Source organism: Thamnophis sirtalis, unplaced genomic scaffold, assembly GCF_051295495.1.
Source record: "Thamnophis sirtalis isolate CommonGarterSnake01/CBP01778 unplaced genomic scaffold, rThaSir2_p1.2 scaffold_10, whole genome shotgun sequence".
Classification (NCBI taxonomy): domain Eukaryota; kingdom Metazoa; phylum Chordata; class Lepidosauria; order Squamata; family Natricidae; genus Thamnophis; species Thamnophis sirtalis.
The window spans coordinates 64,732,958-64,753,190 of record NW_028261390.1 but is presented as its reverse complement, the minus strand read 5'-3'; the positions used below and the strand labels follow the sequence as shown (position 1 = coordinate 64,753,190).

Below are 20,233 nucleotides of genomic sequence, written 5' to 3'. Positions count from 1 at the left end.
AACAACTAGCACGCATGTGCAGAGGAACCTATCCCTTTACCTATTGTATAGAGGTGAATGTGTTGGCCTAGAAAATAGAGTGTGTAAGTTATAGTCTCATTTTAGGCATGAAAAACCAGCTGGGTGACTTTGGGGCCTGTCCAACCCACCCCACAGGGTTGTTGTTGTGGGGAAAACAGGAGAAGGATTCTGAAAAAGAAACCTTTATGGGAAGAAGTGGGATAAAAATAAATATTTTTTTAAAAAAATGAACTTAATTAAATCACAATTGGACTTATCATTTTTAAAATGGGTACAGATTAAAAGAAATGGGGGTTGCCAGCTGCCCATCCCTGTTAGACCTCAAACCGTATCGGGTAGTTTCACCCCAAAAGTTCAGCCAAAGCATATTAGAGCTCGGCATAACATACAACTTTCTGTATGGTTTGCCAACGTCTGAAATACATTGTTATGGTTATGAAGAGTAGGATATTACGTAGTATTGCTAAAGATAACTTGCAAGGAAACACAATCCATTTGTCATGCATAAATAACAGAAGATGATTAAAGAAGAAAATCAATAATTATTTCTACAGAAATAACACTCCAGATTTACGTTACAAATGTAAGATGTCTTATTCCCTGATGTCACATAAATACAAAATCGGGAAATGCTTGCAGGTATTTGTTGACTTACAATGTCATTTAGTAACCATTAGAGCGGCACTGAAAAAAGTGACTTATGACTGTTTTTTCACCCTTAGGACCGTTGCATCATTCTCACAATCACGTTTGGCTCATATTTGTAACAGTTGTAGTGTCCTGGGATTATGTGATCGTCTTTTATGGCCTTCTGACAAGCAAAATCAATGGGGAAGCCAGATTCACTTAACAACCAGGTTACTAACAATAACTGCACTGATTCACTTAACAACTGGGGCAAGAAAGGCTGTAAAATGGGGCAAAACTCATTTAACAATTGTCTTGCTTTGCAACAGATTTTTTTTTTGGCACAGCAACAATTGTGCAGGAAATTATAATCTCTTTAGTATACCTGTATATTAATAAATTCATATGCTTCAAATTTAACCCAAGTTTTTTGGGGGGGGACTTTGGTAGATGTTTAAAAAGTAATCAAAATGTGCTTTATTAATTATTGATTTATTCTGAATAAAGCACAACTGGATGGTAGCATCTCCTGGCTGTTTAAAGGAGAAAGCAGCCTCTCCAGCAGCTGAAATAAGAGCTGGCACCCTCGCAATCCTGGGAGTAGGGCTGAGGCTCTGGGGCTGCGGGGGGGGGGGGGGGGGGAGGCAGCATGCCCCACAGGGCCCTCCCCAACCGCCCGGGGCAGTAAACTGTCCCTTGGGGCCGCAGCTGCAGAATTTAGTAATTTAGAGAACCTTTTAAAAATGCCCAATTAAACCAAATGAGACCAAATTGTAATAAAAGTAAATCCTACCATGGGATAATTCTCAACAGTTCTTGGACCAGAAAAGACTGAGAGGAAACTGGGATAGGACTGGAAGGCACCAGTATTTAAGCGTTTACTCTCAGTCTTTGGACCAATCAGGCTTTGAGAATACCCATGTGTGACCATTCCCTCCCCCTCCTCTGGAAAAATACAAGGTAGTCCTCGCTTAGCAACTAAGCTGTGGGTGACGATTGGGTTACGGTGGTGATAAACAAGTAATTCTATGATCAGGCTTCGTGTGTACGACCTTAGCAGGTCTGTAAAGCAAAAGAAAACTGAATTAAGAACATAAAAGTCATGGTTTCCCTTAGCGACTGCTTTGCTTATCGACTGAACTGGCTGTTCTGAACAGGGCTTCCCAAAAAGCATGAAGCAAACTCCTAGTCCCGACAAAAAACCCTTTTATTAATTGACTGTGAATTCTGCTCATTCACAGCCGGCAAAGTCTTTCAAGGGAGAATTTACAGCCACAGACCTTATCTGGCTTGGAGAGCTGACAGGCCGATATCTGCAAACTTTGGCAAAGTGTCTCGGAGAGCCACAAACCAATTAAGCAAACTAACTGTCTCCTGCAAACTTCCATGTACGTTCAAGGACAGGTAAAACTGCCCTTCACAGAACTTTTAAAGGACAGGATTCCCCCCTTTTTTACTACAAACAACTTAAAAGGTTCAAGGTTCTATTTACAACAATGGTTTCGGTACAGAATTAGTACAGAAACTAATCAGAGATTAACCCATCTTGGGTGAAGTCAGTGGAGCAACATAGGAAAGTGCCTCAGATTATCGTAAAAGAGGAACTTCTGAGAAAGTCGCATGTAACTATTACTAATCCTAATTGAAGATTAAAAGGTAAAAACACGGGTGCAAGTTCATCTGGTGACTGCATTTATTCAGTATCTAGCCTTATAGAAATTGTCTCCCACCCCTCCATCTTAGCATTCTAAGTAACAATCTGGAACGTGTCAGGCATTACCTCATTCAAAAATTAATCAGGGTCAAAATTAGCTCTACTTAGCATCCAGATTTAAGGTAAAGGTTCCCTTCATGCATATGTGCTAGTCATTCCCGACTCTAGGGGGCGGTGCTCATCTCCGTTTCAAAGCCAAAGAGCCAGTGCTGCCAGAAGACATCTCCGTGGTCATGTGGCCGGCATGACTAAATGCCGAAGGAACACGGAATGTTGTTACCTTCCCACCAAAGGTGGTTACTATTTTTCTACTTACATTTTTTACCTGCTTTCGAACTGCTAGGTTGGCAGAAGCTGGAACAAGTATTGGAAGCTCACTCAGTTACATGACGCTAGGGATTCGAACTGCCACTGAGTCCAAAGAATAGTAGATATCTAAAAACCAGCAGAGATTTCAGAATTCTATTACTTTTAAAGTACCAGCCAGCCAGTTAAAAAAAAAGTCTGGTTACCTAGAGAAACCAAAGGAATTGTTTATCCTCTTCACTCTATGGTAGGACAGAATGCAAGTGACTTTTAGGTTGCTATATTTCAGAGAGGCACCTTGGATGCCCAGCCAGGTATAAATTGAGGCATCTGAGTATGCAACATAGAAAAATGGTACTATTTAACAATTCAAATGTGTACAGGTAGTCCTTGACTTATGACCACAGCTGAGCCCAAAATTTCTGTTGGCAAGTGAGACATTTGTTAAGTGAGTTTTGCCACATTTTACGAACTTTCTTGCCACAACTGTTAAGTGAATCACTCCAGAATATCCATTCTACATGGGTTTCCTTTCTCCTTTCCTTTCCCTCTTTCTTTCTTTCTTTCTTTCTTTCTTTTCTTTCTCCCTTTCTTTTTCTTCTCTCTCTCCCCTTTTCTTTCTTTCTCTTTCTTTCTTTTCTTTCTTTCTTTCTTTCTCCCTTTTTCTTCTCTCTCCTTTTCTTTCTTCCTCTTTCTTTCTTTCTCTTTCTTTCTTCATACCTTTCTTTTTCCTCTCCCTCTCCTTTTCTTTCTCTCTTTCTTTCTCTTTCTTTCTTCCTTCTTTCATTCCTCTTTCTTTTTCCTCTCTTCCTCCCCTTTTCTTTCTCTCTTTCCTTCCTTCCTTCTTTCTCTTTCTCTCTTTTTTCTCTTTCTTTCTTTCTCTTTCTCTCTTTTTTCTCTTTCTTTCTTTCTTTCTTTCTTTCTTTCTTTTTCAAATTTAAAAAATGCTAACCTTCCTTAAAGAGGGGCTTTGAGCAATGTAGGGGGGGAAAAAAGATTCCTGTTCAAGGAGCATGTGACAACCACGTCTAAGTTGGCCTCTGTCTTTAATGGAAGTTTAGGTTTTTTTAGGTTTAGGTTTAGGTTTAGGTTTTAGGTTTTTCTTTCTTCCAAGTTACTCCTGGACATAAAACCACTGAAGGTCAGCAGACAGAATACTTAACATTGAGTGTTAGCATATAAGTGGGAAGATCAGGTTTCAGTTTCTCTTAAATCATAAGGAAACTGATGGTCTGAGATCAGTCACTAATTTTCAGATGAAAAGACATCACATTAGCATTATTCTTGTAGGCGGGGAAAAACCTATGAATCTAATACATTCTGCCCTGAAATCTTTAAGATGTTTAGCAATTAAAGGAAAGATGTCTTTGCATCATTTTTCTATTAGTATACATCTGATATAAATATAGCAAAAAAATCCTACAATTTTTGCTCGGTGTAGGTGGGAAAAGAATAAGAGCACAAAAACTTCAATATGTATCTCTATGTATGTATGAAAAAAAAACTACATATATATATCTATAGATCTACCTGCACACAGACACAAACAAACTACAGTCTGGTGTTTTCTCCATTAAACTATGCTAACCTTGTAGGATCATGTTCTGACCGAGGCTTCCTGAGAGCATGAAGCAAACTCCTTGTCCCGACAAAAAAACCCTTTATTAATTTGCTGTGAATTCTTCTCATTCACATCCAACAAAGTCTTTCAAGGGAGGATTTTCAGTCACAGGCCTTATCTGGCTTGGAGAGCTGCCAGGCCGATATCTGCAAACTTGGCAAGGAGTCTTGGAGAGGCATGGACCAATTAAGCGGAACTAATTGTCTCCTGCAAACTCTACTCCCCTTTCGCTCCTCTTTTATTCCCTATGGGAGGGGCCATTCGTCATCCACTTGTTGCCTTACTCCCAAGTCGACTCTTGTTCTTTAGCTGTTTCCTTCATCTGGCAACTCTGTGCATGCGCACACTGAGAACACACTCCAGCTGTTCATCTGCGTCACTGATGTCTGACTCTCAAGGCAGCTGATAGCTCTCAAGGCAGCTGTGGCCCCCTCTCTGCCTCCGACACAGAGCCCTCATCGGAGCCTTCCCCAGACTCCAGGACTGGGCCAGGTTCCTCCCCAACCTCCTCACTGTCCGAATCTGCTGCCAGCTCTGCTGGGCCACAACAGATCATGTCAACTCAGTCATTCCATTTAAGTTCAAGGACAGGCAAAACTGCCCTTCACAGAACTTTTAAAGGAAAGGATTTCCCCGCTTTTTACTACAAACAACTTAAGAGGTTCAAGGTTCCATTTACAACAATGGCTTCAGAACATTAATACAATATTCCTAACTTTAGCTGATTTTTTAAAAAAAGCTTACTTCATAGTAGGAAAGCTTTCAGTCTCCCCCCACTGCACCCAAAGTCCAATAATTTCTAATCTTATGTTATTAAAATTAACCATATCTTCTGTGCAATTAATATGAGCTGCTTGTTCCTTGGTATTCATTGTTCAAATGTACAGGCTAGAATTAAGCATACTGTAATAAATTTACAAGTTTACTGGCTAGAATTGTCTCCCCTCATTTTTGTAGCTTAAAAATCTATAAGTCAAAATATGTTGTTAGTTGTGAAGTCGTGTCCGATCCATCATGACCCCATGGACAACGTTCTTCTAGGCCTTCCTGTCCTCTACCATCTTCTGGAGTCCATTGAAGCTCATGCCGACTGCTTCAGTGACTCCATCCAGTGACCTCATTCTCTGTCATCCCCTTCTTCTTTTGCCCTTTAACTTTCCCAACATTAGACTCTTCTCCAGGGAGTCCTTCCTTCTCATGAGGTGGACAAACTATTTGAGTTTCATCTTCAGGATTTGGCCTTCTAAAGATGCCATATTTTTTCTCTCCATAGTACTGCAGTATGCATATTCACATTCATCTTTTCAGTTCTTTCTAAAACAGAATTCTTTTGAAAACTTCAATGGAACAATTAGCCTGGTTTGATCGAATTTTGAATGCTTTGAATAATATTAAACATAATCACTTATCAAAGGCTTGGCTAAGATCAAGTGTAATAATGATATCATAATAGCCAGCATGGTTGAATGCAAAACATTAACTAGAAATTGCACTGTGCAACACAGTTCCTCTTCATATTGCTGTACAACAGTGGTGGGATCCTCTTGATTAACAACCAGTTTGGTGATCACGCGATTTGCACACACGTGCGCAGTTTGAAGAAATCTTCACTTCCGGGTTTCTTCAGAAGAGTAACACAGCTGATTTGCACAGCAATCTGCTCTGCCACACAAATCAGCTGAGAAGATAAAGGTAGGAATATAACGCTGGTGGGCGGGAGGGCCCATCTAATTGCTGGAGCGAACCAGTTCATGTGAACTGGTCCGAACAGGTAAAATCCCACCCCTGCTGTATAGTAACCATAATCTCTACAACTGACTCAAAGATAGCATTCCCCCAAGATGATTGATGTGCAAAATATTAACTTACTTATTGTAGAAAGCTTCTCTTTAAAAATTGAATTACAGAGTCATTAGCTTGGAGACATAAAACAAAAGATACATTCCCCAAGGCTCAGACCGTATAAATCCCATTGAGCATTTCACACACAAATTTCTGCCTTCATTTATTTCCCCCATCCACACAGGTCTCTCACTCCCATTCTCAAAACAATTCAAAAATACATACTGGACAGATGAATAATGTCTCTGACAAAGATACCAAATGAGATCATCCCATAACAAGGAATGTTGTCTTAGACTAAGAAAACCAGGAAAAATGCAGCACAGAGTTCTTGGGGCTCTCTGAGTTTGGCTGACATAGGTTTTGTTGTTGGACTATGGTAGGTAACATCTTCAGCACACAAGGCAAAATGCAGTGTATTGCCACACGGGGGAGCTTACACACCAAAGGAAAAGAGCATGCCAACAAAACCAACTCTTTCAACATATAAAACAGAAATGCAAATATGTTCTTAACTGCAGAAAATCTCACTAAGCTCAACTAATTGTACAGTGCGCTAAGGATAGGAATGATAAAAATATTATTTTCCCAATGATTTTGAATATGTGTTTTGGTGGTATCTTCCAGTAGGCTGGTTGCTTTTGAGAGCTTCCTGTTGCATATATCTAGCAGCAAGTTCTTCAAAATGATATGTGATTCATTACAGGTAAAGGTTCTCCTCGCATGTATGTGCTAGTCGTTCTCGACTCTAGGGGGCAGTGCTCATCTCCGTTTCAAAGCCGGAGAGCCAGTGCTGTCCGAAGACGTCTCTGTGGTCTACATGACTAAATGCCAAAGGAGCATGGAACGCTGTTACCTTCCCATCAAAGGTGGTCTCTATTTTTCTACTTGCATTTTTTACATGTTTTCGAACTGCTAGGTTGACAGAAGCTGGGACAATTAATGGGAGCTCACGCCGTTACACAGTGCTAGGGATTCGAAGCGCCCACCTGCCGACCTTTCTCATTAACAAGCTCAGCGTCTTAGCCACTGAGCCACCGTGTCCCTTTTACTGGCATATTACCAACGTGCAATTATTTATTGTTTTTCAACTTTTGGATTATTTGTTACACTGATACCTCACCATCCTATTTGAAATAAAAACAGTTTACAGAAATTTAAAACCTACAAGATACAGAACAAGTAACCCATCCTTTAGGGATCAAAGTTACATCAGCACTGAAAAATGTGACTTATGATCATTTTTTACACTTATGACTGTTGCGGCATCCCAATGATCACATTCGGATACTTGACAACTGGTTCATATTTATGATGGGGCAGTGTCCCAGTGTCATGTGATCCACCTTTTGTGACCGTCTGACAAGCAAAGTCAAGAGGGAAGCCAGATTCACTTAACAAACACGTTACTAACTTAACTGCAGTGATTCACTTAATAACGGTGGAGAGAAAAGTCGTAAAATGGGGCAAAATTCACTTAACAAACATCTTGCTTAACTACCAGAAATTTTGGGCTCAGCTGTGGTCCTAAGGTGAGGACTACCTGTACATTGAAATGGTTTCTTCCTAAGTGTTATAATGTACTTATGAGAAGAAATATGACTGTTCCTATTATAGGACTTTTTATACATAAATATAACATTGTATGAAGTAGAGTACAATATTAGGGAAGCACCTAATGGGAAACTAAAAATCTCCTGACCTAACGTTTCATCATATTCACAAATTCAACAGACTCCAAATATCCACTTTAATACATAAAGAAGGGTGAAACTTATTTCAGCCATGGGAATTTGAGGGTTACATTGGGCAATCATCCTCCCCCAGTGTAACCCTTCACCACTAAGATTATAGTGGGAGAAAAGGTGTTAGATATGCTGCCCTGAGTTTCTACTAATATACTAATAGTTACAATATAACTCTTAAGAATGAACACATACCAAGACGCACAAAGGTTTTGAAGAGGCTTTTTTTTTTTAAAAGTAGGTAGATGAGTAGAGGAGGAGAGAAATACAGTAGGTAGGTAGGGAGAGAAAGAGTAGTTAGGTAGGTAGGTAGGTAGGTAGGTAAGTAGATAAAGGAATAGAGAGAGAAACATAGTAGGTAGGGAGGGAGAGAGTGTAGGTAGGTAGGTAGGTAGGTAGGTAGGTAGGTAGGTAGGTAGGTAGGTAGGTAGGTAGAGGGATAGAGAGAGAGAAATAGAGAGAGAGAAACACAGTAGATAGGTAGGGAGAGAGAGTGAGTAGGTAGGTTGGTAGATAGAGCTAGAGAGAAAAATAGAGAGAGTAAGTAGGTACGTAGGTAGATAGAGGGGGAAAGAGAGAGAGAAATACAGTAGGTAGGTAGGGAGAGTGAGTAGGTAGGTAGGTAGAGGGATAGAGAGAAAAAGAGTGGAATACAGTAGGTAGGTAGGTAGGTAGGTAGGTAGGTAGGTAGGTAGGTAGGTAGGTAGGCAGGCAGGCAGGCAGGCAGGCAGGCAGGCAGGCAGGCAGGCAGGCAGGCAGGCAGAGAGAGAAAAAGAGAGAGAGAGAGAGAAAGAGAAGGTAGGTAGATGTTTCCAGGTGCATTTATCCATGGGCTGGAGAAGGAAATTGCTGACAATCTGCAGCACCTAAGACTTTGCTTCTGCTGGCATAGCACTTGATCAATCTAATTCTCATTAATCACCTTAAAGAGCTTTCCGAAAGGCAAAAAAAAAAAGTTTTTGCTTTCTGCAACCTCCCAAAAATGGTCCCATTTTTTTTTTAAAAAGGCATGAATAGCCTTGGGGGAGCTTGCAGAGTACTCCGGGGGGGGTGGTGCAAAGACGAGCAAAAAATGGTCTGTTTTTTGCGAAAACGGGCCCATTTTTTGTCAAAAAAAAATTGCGTGCTTAGCCTTATGGTGGCTTATAGAGTGCTCCTGAAGGCTGGGAGGGTAAAAGTGAGCAAAATGAGTGTTTTCCTCATTTCTGCCCTCCCCAGCCCCCAGGAGCTCTCTGAAAGTTTCCTAGAGGCTATGCATGACCATTTTGGTGAAGGAGGGCGGGGCTTCAGGAGACAAAAAATGCTGTATTCGATGTATAAGACGCACCCAGATTTTCAGTCTCTTTTTTGAGATAAAAAAGGAGTGTCTTATACACTGAAAAATACAGTAATTAAATAACCTTATAGTACCATTTATTTTCTTAATAAATAACTCAAGGTGGTAATCATACCTAATAGTACTTCATTCTATTTTTCTCACAACAATCCTGTGAGGTGCATTGGGCTGAGAGAGAGAGAGAGAGAGAGAGAGAGAGGGAGAGAGGGAGAGAGACGGAGAGAGACAGAGAGACAGAGAGAGAGAGAGACAGAGAGACAGAGAGAGAGAGAGAGAGAGAGAGAGAGAGAGAGAGAGAGAGAGAGAGAGAGAGAGAGAGAGAGAGAGAGAGAGAGAGAGACTCGACCAAAGTCCCCCAGCCGACTTTTATGCCTCTGGCAGGACTAGAACTCACCAACTCCTGGTTTCTAGCATTAACCATTAGAACAAACTGACTGTCCAATATAAATAATATCTTAAATATTGAACTACACTGCTTGCATTTACTTAATTTTCTTTTTTCAGCATTGATTTTAGTTGCCTTCTTCTCAGATATTTTTTCCCCACTTGTCGGTCTAGCTTTTCACCCTGGGAATAAATACCATTCAAGTCCTAATCATAATGGACCCTGCTTAGCTTCAGAGATTCAGACCGGGTCTTCAAGATGTCTCCACCGCTTAAATCCTGGTAGCCAATCAGAGGGATTTTTAATGATTTAATGAGAGCTACTAGAATGAGCCTTTAACACGTATAATGAATGATACACAGAAACAACTATATATTTTCAAACTTTGGAGAGAATATATTTCTTGTTTTGGATTGTTATTGCTTATTAGTAACCTATGACTATCACTAAGTGTTGTATCTTATGATTCTTGATTAATATATTCTATGTACACTTAGAGCATATGCACCAGACAAATTATTTGTGTGTCCAATTACACTTGGGCAATAAAAAAATTCTATTCTATTCTATTCTATTCTATTCCATTCCCTCTAACCTCTTGAACTGAATACCATGTTTCCCTGAAAATAAGACCCTGTCTTATAAATTTTTGCCACCAAAAAGGCACCAGGTCTTATTTTTGAGGGGGGGAGGTCATCCACTGATTCACCCCATGTGTGAGCCATCCAGCCTCTTTTTCGCTGTCAAGAGGCCTTCAGGAACTTCTTTGGCTTCAGATAGTTGCAGCTAGGCCTTGCACACCTCGGCCCATTTCTTCTGCAGTCAGCAAGGCTTTTCTGAAGGCCTTTGTAGCTGATAACAGAGCCCCCATTCGATCCTGAGCTCTGTTATCAGCTAGAGGCCTTCAGGAAAGCCTTTATCACTGCAGAAGAAATGGGCCGAAGTGTGCAAGGCCTGGGTGCAACTATCCGAACATAAGTAATAGGGCAACTCCACCCCACCATAGCTTAATTTTTACCCATGCACCGTGGAGTAGGCGGGTCCTACTGTGTTTCCCTGAAAATAAGTCAGGGTTTTATTTTCTTTTAAAACCCCAAATAAGCACTTGGTCTTATTTTCAGGGAGGTCTTATTATTTTTGAGGTGCAGGAGATGGCAAGCATGGTCACCTCATGGCTGCTGCTGTTGCAATATTTTCAGGGACGGCTTATTTTAGCACATGCGCTCAAAAGCCCAATTGGGCTTATTGTCCAGGGAGGTCTTATTTTCAGGGAAACAGGGTAATTAGGGCTTATTTTGGGGGTAGAGATATATTGGGTGCACATGTAAAAATCAAGCTAGGACTTACTTTCTGAGTAGGTCGTATTTTCAGGGAAACACGGTAGCACTAAAATATCCACAAATCAATGTGCCCGCTGAAAGATTATAGTAAAATTGACAAAGTGATAGAGCTGGTTTGGTGTAGTAGTTAAAGCAGGGAGGAGCAGGAAGATATTTATTTATTGATTAGGTCTGTGTCCACCCATCTCATCTAGAGGCGACTCTGGGCAGCTTACAAACATTAAAAGTTGGTAAACATTAAAAAATAAAATATATAATAATAATAACAGAGGAGAGTTAAGTCCACTTTCCATTATGGAAGCTCACTCGATCACTTTCACTTTCTTAGTCCCACTTACTTCACAGGGTTATTATTGGAACTGGAGTGGGGAGCCCTGAATTGTAAATAAAGAAATCACATTTAGGGAATACTACACTCCTGTCAAAGCGTCCAATATAATACAAACCGCAACATTTCACTGACAAAATGTCACTGAAGTATCAAAGCCCATATTCATCAAAAATTAAATTAAGTCTTAAATACTTTTCCTTGTCCCTTTCATCCTGGTTTCTTCAGTGAGGTTATCTAGAACAGGGGTCTCCAACCTTGGCAACTTTAAGCCTGGCAGACTTCAACTCCCAGAATTCCACACTCAGCTTTGCTGGCTGGGGAATTCTGGGAGTTGAAATTCATCAGGCTTAAAATTGCCAAGGTTGATGTCCCTTGATCTAGGAAGTTATCCTATCCTTTCAAGAAAGCCATTGATAAAATAAGTTCTTGAAGGTCTCTTCAGCATTCAGTATCAACAACATACTGAAAATTCATGGAAGAAAACATATTTAAAGGTTACTAAAGGTTTCCATCAAAGATTAATCTGCAACGATCTTTAAAGTGAAGCCATATCACACCATTACAAGTTTAAAGAACATTACAAAAATGGCATTGAGTATTTTTTTTTCTTTAAGCTGAATGCTTGCTTTGGAAAATATTTTACCCCCCCCCCCCCAAAGTTCATTCTAGTCTTTCTGAGTAAGTCTACTTATAATGCCAAATTTTAAATATAATCAATTTGCTAACCATTTCTAATACTTTTATTTAGATCTTTGGTTTGTCCTATCAAAATGTCAATGAGTAACCAATGTGATTCACATACAATTGTTACTGGCATGCAAATACTACAACTAACGAGGGTGACTTAAAATATTTGTAAGAAAGCTCAGCTTGAATGCTAGTAGTTTCTACTAAAGGATGCGGTGGCTCAGTGGCTAAGATGCTGAGCTTGTCGATCAGAAAGGTTGGCAGTTCAAATCCCTAGTGCTGCGGAACGGAGTGAGCTCCTGCTACTTGTCTCAGCTTCTGTCAACCTAGCAGTTTGAAAGCAGGTAAAAATGCAGGTAAAAAAACCACCTTTGGTGGGAAAGTAACAGTGTTCCATGCGCCTTAGGCATTTAGTCACGCCAGCCACATGACCACGGAGACGTCTTCGGACAGTGCTGGCTCTTCGGCTTTGAAACTGCCTCCTAGAGTCGGGAATGACTAGCACATATGTGCGAGAAGAACCTTTACCTTTACCTAGTTTCTAGAAAGACATGCACAGTGACAACCAGGATATCTACTCTCTTTTTTTTAATTAAATAAACTTTAAAAACATTGGACACAGAGCAACCTTTCTAGCTTTGTCATTTCCATACATATTTTAACATAGCAACAAATACAATTTCTACTTATCGTGCATAGCTACATTGATCTTATTAACATTATCCAGTTCCAATTTTACAACAGGATTATCAACTCTTGATACCCAAGACAAGAACGAATCTCAATTTTTTGAGCAAGGGAAGGCTCTAAAGTAAGGAAAGTTTTTGATTTAAGAATACAAGGCTACACAATCACAGGCAATTCCAACTCTCATGAAATTCCCTTTGGAGGAATTAATTTACAAAATCATCTCTTACATCACTTCATGTTAACTTGCCATGTTATGGCATAAATTCTTGTCAATTGGTTTTTGGTTGTTGCTTTTTTAAATGAAAAAAATGCTGCCTGGAAAACCCTAGATTTTCTTTTCTAAGTGCAAACTCCTCTCTTAAAAACACAGACCCCAGCTGTTAACAAAATTATCTCATTTCTTTGCTGCTATGGCCCTGAAAACAGCAAAGCTGCCTACCCATGCAATAAAATATCGCAAAACAATTTCAGAGATATTTATCTTTTGCTAGCTTGTACAACCGTGTTTACGTAGTATCTAGAATAACTACAGAAATTAGCTTATCTATGTATTTTTTAAAAAGCTTTCTTGGCTGTTCACCTGAGGGAAATTGATATAAGGCTCATGTAAGCAATTATGTACATCTACGGCTTCTTAAGAGGCTAAAATGTTATAAAGAGTGCAGTTTTTAAAAATGCTACATTTAATGAAACCTGCTGCAATTGTTTCTTAGAAAAGTGCAAGGAATCTCTTACTGGAGAAGAAAAAATATTTTTCAGATTTAATCTGACAGGCACATACCTTTTTGTTTACAAATCTTAAATTACAATGCACTGGCAGAGAGTAATTAATAGCTTTGCATTTCAACATAAGGGAACATAGCAGAAAATAAGCATCCTTTTTGTTTTCCTTGAAACTTACTAATAACACTAAAGAGGATGTAAACACTTGCGGCCCCTCCCCCATGTCACTGTACATAATGCTTTGAATGCTAGAGAGCAAGAAACCTCACATTGAAATCTCAGTTCAGCTAAAGGCTCACGTCATAAGGTTGCCATGATTCTGAATTGTTTTGTAGAAAGGTTAGATACAAAGATAATATCTTGGATTTATAATCCACATGACACTTTAAGGTTAATCCTTTCCTGCACTATTCTGCCTAGAATGATTCTAGAATAATCAAATCATTAGTGTAAACTGCTTAATAAAATGGGTGCAGGTGTTTAATACTGTCACATAATACACATCAAATTCCATAACTTATTACAAGTTTTGCAACGTCACTAAACTAATCGTGAAATGTTATAAGCCTGTAGGATATGGCTTTCAATCAGAATCCTGAAGATTCTGAGTTTTTTAAAAAAATAAAAACCATGTAACTTTATAATTAGGAAAAACAACTCATTTCTTATCACACACAAGTTTCTGAAAGTGGTGTGTGTGGCAAGGTTAATTTTCATAGGCATGAGCTGATGTTTGGTGTTTCTTCCCTTAAAAAATCTCTCAAATATAGGCATTTCAAATTATTTAGCGAACTGCCCGATTTGTTTTGCGAATGGACATAATACATCCATTTATATCTGTTGTACATTCTGGGTCTAGAGTAATTCAAATCACTGGCAATAAAACCAGACGCTTTCAAATTTCAAATTATTTAGCGAAGTGCCCGATTTGTTTTGCGAATGGACATAATACATCCATTTATATCTGTTGTACATTCTGGGTCTAGAGTAATTCAAATCACTGGCAATAAAACCAGACGCTCTTAAATTATTTGGATTCAGGAAACATGAAACAATGTCTGTGCTATTAAGAAACGGATTTGTCAATCTTGGTCACTTTAAACTGCATGGACTTCAACTCCCAGAATTCTCCAGTTAGCCAGGCTGAGAAATTCTGGGAGTTGAAGTCCACACAGCTTAAAGAGGCCAAGGATAAGAAACAATGAGACAGACTACTTGTTGGCCATCTGTTAAGAACATTGACATTTCTGAATAGTTAAAGGGTGCCTTCACTGATAATTCATGCGCTATGGAATTATGAAAGAGATGTGGCTACGTAAGTTATTTAGGAATATATATCTTTGACTTTTAACTGAAAGATTTCAGAAAGCCATTTCTTTAGGTTTTTTAAAAAAACTTTGTACTGATATAGGGTATTTTTCATTACCGTGTTTCCCCCGAAAATAAGGCAGGGTCTTATTTTCTTTTGACCCCCCAAAATAACCGCTTGGCCTTATTTTTGGAGAGGTCTTATTATTTTTGAGGTGCAGGTGGTGGTGAGCATAGTCACTTCATGGCTGCTGCTGTTGTGTTGCAATATTTTCAGGGAGGGCTTATTTTCAGGGGAAGGCTTATTTTAGCACATGCGCTCAAAAGCCCGATTGGGCTTATTATCTGGGGAGGTCTTATTTTGGGGAAAACTGGGTATAAACTACTCTTATAAAAGATTGCCATTTTGAAAAGCATATAAGAAAAACATTACATAAATATATCATGATAGGCTTTGAGGTTCAAGATATGTTCCAAGTATTTTAAAGATCAGTGTAGGAAATTGCCACAGAAACACTCTGAGCCGCTTTATGTACTATGATGAAGTTTTCTAATTTGTCTAGTCTAAGCTTTTCACTATGATCCCTGCAAATGTTCAGGAGTAGCAACATTCAAAGATCAGAAGTCATCAAATGATTTTTATCTTTCTTAATCTGCCTTCCTAAATATCAAACTGGCAATATTTGTAATGTTCATGCTATCATCATTCCTCAAATGCCGATATTTCATAAGCTCTAACTGCTAGTCTATTTTTCATTTTTTAAATGTTTTTTTCAATTGACTGTTTAATAAAATATTCAGATTCTCTATGAGATTGGCAATATGTAGATTTTCTATGACATATTGGTAATATGCATTCTAATATCTCATTTGCAAAATAAAAAAAATGTACTTAAAGAATTAAAAGATGTCAAAAGCATTGTGTTTTGAAAGCTAATGAAGTCCAACCCACAACTGAAAAAACAAAAAAAGGAACAATTATTAATCTAATATAAATGTATTTGCAAAGATAACTTTTTTTCACTGGGCAAATTCTGTAAATTTATCTTAAAGTGCTTAATTTGAAAAGCATTATGAGCTGCTTTATTCTACCATCAGGCAGTATTCTAAACTCCCATCTTTTCTGCAAAGCTAAGCTTTTCTCCACAATCCCTGCAAATGTTCAGGAATAACATCCAAACACCATTTCATAAGAACCTTAGAAAGCACTAGAACAAAAAACAAAAGTGTTTTTTAAAAAAAATCAATACTTCGCCAGCAATAGGTTTAATTTAACCGTCATGTTTATGGCAACAAATATGGGATTTTCCCAACTCCCAGATATAATTTATTTAAACTGTGATAATTATCCATTAGTTGTGATATCAGTGATTAACAAAACAGCAAATAGTTTATTTTATTATATGTACATCCCAGAAAAGTTGAGATATAACTTCAAAGTCTGTTTTATTTGGTTATCTTAACTTTTGGTACCCAAGGACATGATTTCAAAATAGAAAAAATAAATCCTGACTTTTTTTTTTAAAGAGGAAAAAGTACAAGACCAACGGACAACCATAAATAAAAGAGATACAAATTCTTTTTAATAAAAGTGTTACAAGTAACAAAACTGAGCAAGCAACTATTACTACAGTGGATAACACAGAATCAGCAAGCGATGACAGTTCTAATAAGCAACTACAGCATACTAATTTTTTACAGAATAATATTTATATCACAGAGACAACTTCACATATTTTGAAAAGGTTTGTGAGGAAGACAACTACTATAAGCAGCAAATCATGCTCTCCATCACTGAAATTTAAGTAGTTTCAGGTGATACTGATTGACCCACCCTTTATTTATAACAAGCAATGAGAGCTCTAAATAGAAAACCAAAAATCGAAGCTGGAGGCCCAATCCCCAGCCCTCATCTCAATATATTTTAAGGCTCCAAAGGTTGTATACTACTGGTATTTGCAGAAGCAATAATATTCAGAAAACAAATTGGGGATAAAACATAAAACAAGAGGAGGCAGCCATTTCTGCTTAATATAGGAGAACCCCTACATTTCACAGTGGAACACGTATGTGACCCCAAACTGTCCATGAGGAGTAATCCACCATTATTACATCTGTCAAATTTATTTGAAAACCAATTTCAGGGAAGCAGCTCAGCCCTTAAACAGGTTGCCAACCTGCTGCAGGAAATATGGGGAAACTAACCACGTTATGCAACAAATGTGACCCATTACAGCCAGATAATTATAGGGCTGAAATGACAGCTCTCCCTTCAGAAACTCCCAAGTCTTCCTATTGAAACTCACACCATCTGAGGTGAGTCAGGCCTCTCCTAAACTTTCATTAGTGATGGTTAATAAAGTTTGCCATGGTCCACATGGTCATAGAACAAAACAGAGTAAAACAGTTGGGAAGGAACCTTGAAGGTCATCTAGTCCAGCTCCACCAACCCAAGCAGGAGACACTATACCAGTGGTTCCCAATCTTTTTTTGGCCATGTCCCACCTAAGCATCTCTAAAATACTGATCCCCCCCCCAATATAATTCTTATTTTAGTCAAAAAGTGAACTTTACTTAAGTGGAACCTAAAAGGCCATTAACTTTGTTAATTGCCCCCATTAAAAATCAAATTGCCCCGGCATGAACCACTGCACTACACCAGTGATGGCGAACCTATGACACGCGTGTCAGTGCTGACACGCGTAGCCATTTGGGGTGACACGCACAGGATTTCATGCGATTCATCCCGGCTCCTGCACGGCCGCCGAGGATGAAAGAATCTGTGCTGGAGGAATGGGGGGGCGGGACGTGTGATCTCCCCCGCCCACACTCACTTACTGTATCGCCACCGCCCCTTTCTGAGTGCAGGGGCTGCTGGTAAGGCGTGCGTGCCGTGCGCACACACGTCATCAGCGCGGCGAGGGAGGACCCGCAGGAGAGCAGCGCGGGAACAGTGCGCGCCTCTCTCCAGTCAGGCCGGCACAGAGAGTCTACTCCTGGGACTGTCGGTTACAACCGCACCACAGCAGGGAACAGCGGAGTGCCAACGGGAACTGTGAGCGCCATTAGCAGCAACTATTGGGGTGCCATGGACTTGTAATTGCCCACAATAACTGAGATAAGTGCAGGGGAGGTTGTGTTAGCTTGTTAGGCTAGTTAACCCCTAATTGGCTATCTATAATTCTATCTGCTGTCACTGGCCCACTGATGGAGCACCCAAAAAATAAAAAACAAAGGTTAAGTAAAGGGAGTGGTAGTGGCAGTGGCCGACCCTTTCAAGAGACATGGAGCGAGATGTATGGCATTATAGAAAAAAATGGCAGATCATTTTGTGTTCTATGTACTGAAACGGTAGTAAGCAGAACGTGGAATATAAATAGACATTTTGAAACTAATCATTCCCAGCTCTTGGAAAAAAGTGAGGATGAAAGAAGTTACTAAGCAGGTATGTTAAATAATTTGTTTTTGGTTTATTAAATACAATTATATATTGCAATTATACATTTTTGTAGTTTAAACTATAAATTGCGCAAAATTATGTTTTTGTCGAAGTGACACACAACGCGAGTTATGCTCGATTTTTTGCCGATTTTTGACACACCACGCCAAAAAGGTTGCCCATCACTGCACTACACCATCCAAAGTGAGTCACATCTTCCCTAAACTTTGATTATTGATGGTTAATAAAGTTTACCATGGTATGCATGCTCATTCTAGAACAGAACAGAGGGTTGGGAAGGGATCTTGTAGGTCATCTAGTCCAACCCCACCCCCAAGTGCCTACACCATTTCTGACAGATGCCAGTCTAGTCTCTTCTTGAAAAGCTTCCAGTGCAGCAGGGAAATCGAGGCACCCCCCCAACAGTCCAAACACAACAAATGAGGAGACACAAGCAGAGAAGAAGTCAAACAAACTCCCAAAGGGAAAAAGAAATGGTGTAGGACAAACCACACTTTTTGAGGGGGTGCAAAAACAAAATAATAATAATAATACCCGGAGAATTTTATAAGCTACATCAACAAATTGCAGCTTCCTGCAATAACACCAGCAGAACTGCAAAAAACTACACTACTCGGAGCATGGTACATCTTAAGAGGTTGATACCTAGGACGCTGGCAGCAACGGGTATCAACCATTAGCACCAGTCAATGGTATTTGTGATGCATTTTTGAATGTTCAGCTGACGGACTTTCATGTTTAGTGAATATAGTATATATAATAATAATATAAAAATAATAAATAATAGGCGGCACAAGCCGGTACTCGAAAAAACCGGACCCCAAAGGCTGGCACGGTGCAAGGGATGCTCCCAGTCTTAAGCCTCCCTGAGGGGACGGACGGACGGGACAGCCGCCCCCCTCGTCTCTCTGGAAAGCCGGCCTCCCTCACAGGGTTGGCGTTTCGCAGGAGGAAAGGGCTGCCTCTAAAGCTCAGGGAGGAACCCCTCATAAAACCATACAACAAAAAGGCGGTTTCACGTGTCTACGCCTTCACACGTTCCCGCGGGCGCGCGAGGAGCAGCTCTGCCCTCCTCACCCCAAACCTCCGCGGGCCCGGTCCTCGGGAAACGAGCCACCCCGAACTCCTCAGCCTCCACGAGCCCGAGACGCGGCCTCCCGCCCGCCCGGCCGGTCCTCTGAGGGAAGGAATCCCCCACACCGGGGATGAGGAGGAAGGGGGGGATGTCCCCGAAACAGAAAAGGCCTCGCGCGTCCCCGGCGCCCAAAGCCCCCGGGGGTCTCGCGTGAGGGCAAAGGCGAGGCGACTCCGGAGGGACCGTCCCGCGCAGCCACCACTCCCCCCCCCCCGTACTTACCCTGTCACAACAGGCGCCATCTTCCACAAACTCTCGCCAAAACTCCTACTCTCGCGAGAGGCGGCCCAGGGGGCCTGCCGCGCGCGCGCCTGCGTGAGGGCATACGAGTGCGCGAGCTGCCGCGCGAGCGGGTGCATCCTTCCCCCCTTCCCCTCCCGCGCTTCCACAAAAAAAAAGTGGCCGGCAGGCAATGCGCACGCGCGAGCTTTATTATTATTATTTTTTTTTAAAAAGAAGGGCGGGGCTAAGGGGGGGGAAACAGAGGAGAACGCAGCGTTCGGTCCCGCCCACTCCTTTACTTACAGGGCTTTGCTCTCTGGCTGTCTCTCCCTCTCTCTCTCTCCCTCTCTCTCTCTGTTTCCCCTTCAGGCTGAGGCGCAACAGGCGTGGGAACTGGGCTCCCATGTCTCGCGAGACGAAAGGATTAGCCGGGCGGGAGAGCCAAAGGGATCCCCCTGGTCGCCGATCCGGCGTAGTTACACCGGGGGGGGGGGGAGGTACGGAGGGGGGGGGAGCGGGACGAACCATTCGCCCGCGATTGGAAGGGGGGGCGAAATGCCTGCGTTATGTGCTCTGGAAGAATTTGTGCCGAAAGAAAACGGAGCGCTGCGGGGCGGGACCATTTCGGGGAGAGAAGGGGGTGGTGGTTTAGGCTCCTAACTGAATGTGATTTGAAATAAAAAATAAAAGAGGTTGAAAATAAAAATAGAAGAATAACCACTTGAGGACTGAATCAAAAT

The 20,233-nt window shown here is 40.7% G+C and overlaps 1 protein-coding gene across 3 annotated transcripts in view; it reads right to left on the bottom strand.

Annotated features, from left to right (window-relative positions):
• Positions 1 to 19,844, bottom strand: part of RBPJ (recombination signal binding protein for immunoglobulin kappa J region) — a 36,537-nt gene extending 16,693 nt beyond the window's left edge. The window contains exon 1 of one of the 3 annotated variants that reach the window (XM_087724790.1): positions 19,797 to 19,844. Coding sequence is in view for 1 of the 3 variants with exons in the window: in XM_087724789.1 (XP_087580915.1) it covers positions 19,494 to 19,513 (20 nt within the window). In the remaining 2 variants the exon portion in view is untranslated. Of the gene's footprint in view, positions 1 to 2,874; positions 2,893 to 19,493; positions 19,587 to 19,796 lie in introns of those variants that run through there. The other 2 variants (XM_087724789.1, XM_087724791.1) reach the window with 2 other exon arrangements.
• Positions 19,845 to 20,233: the final 389 nt, after the last annotated feature.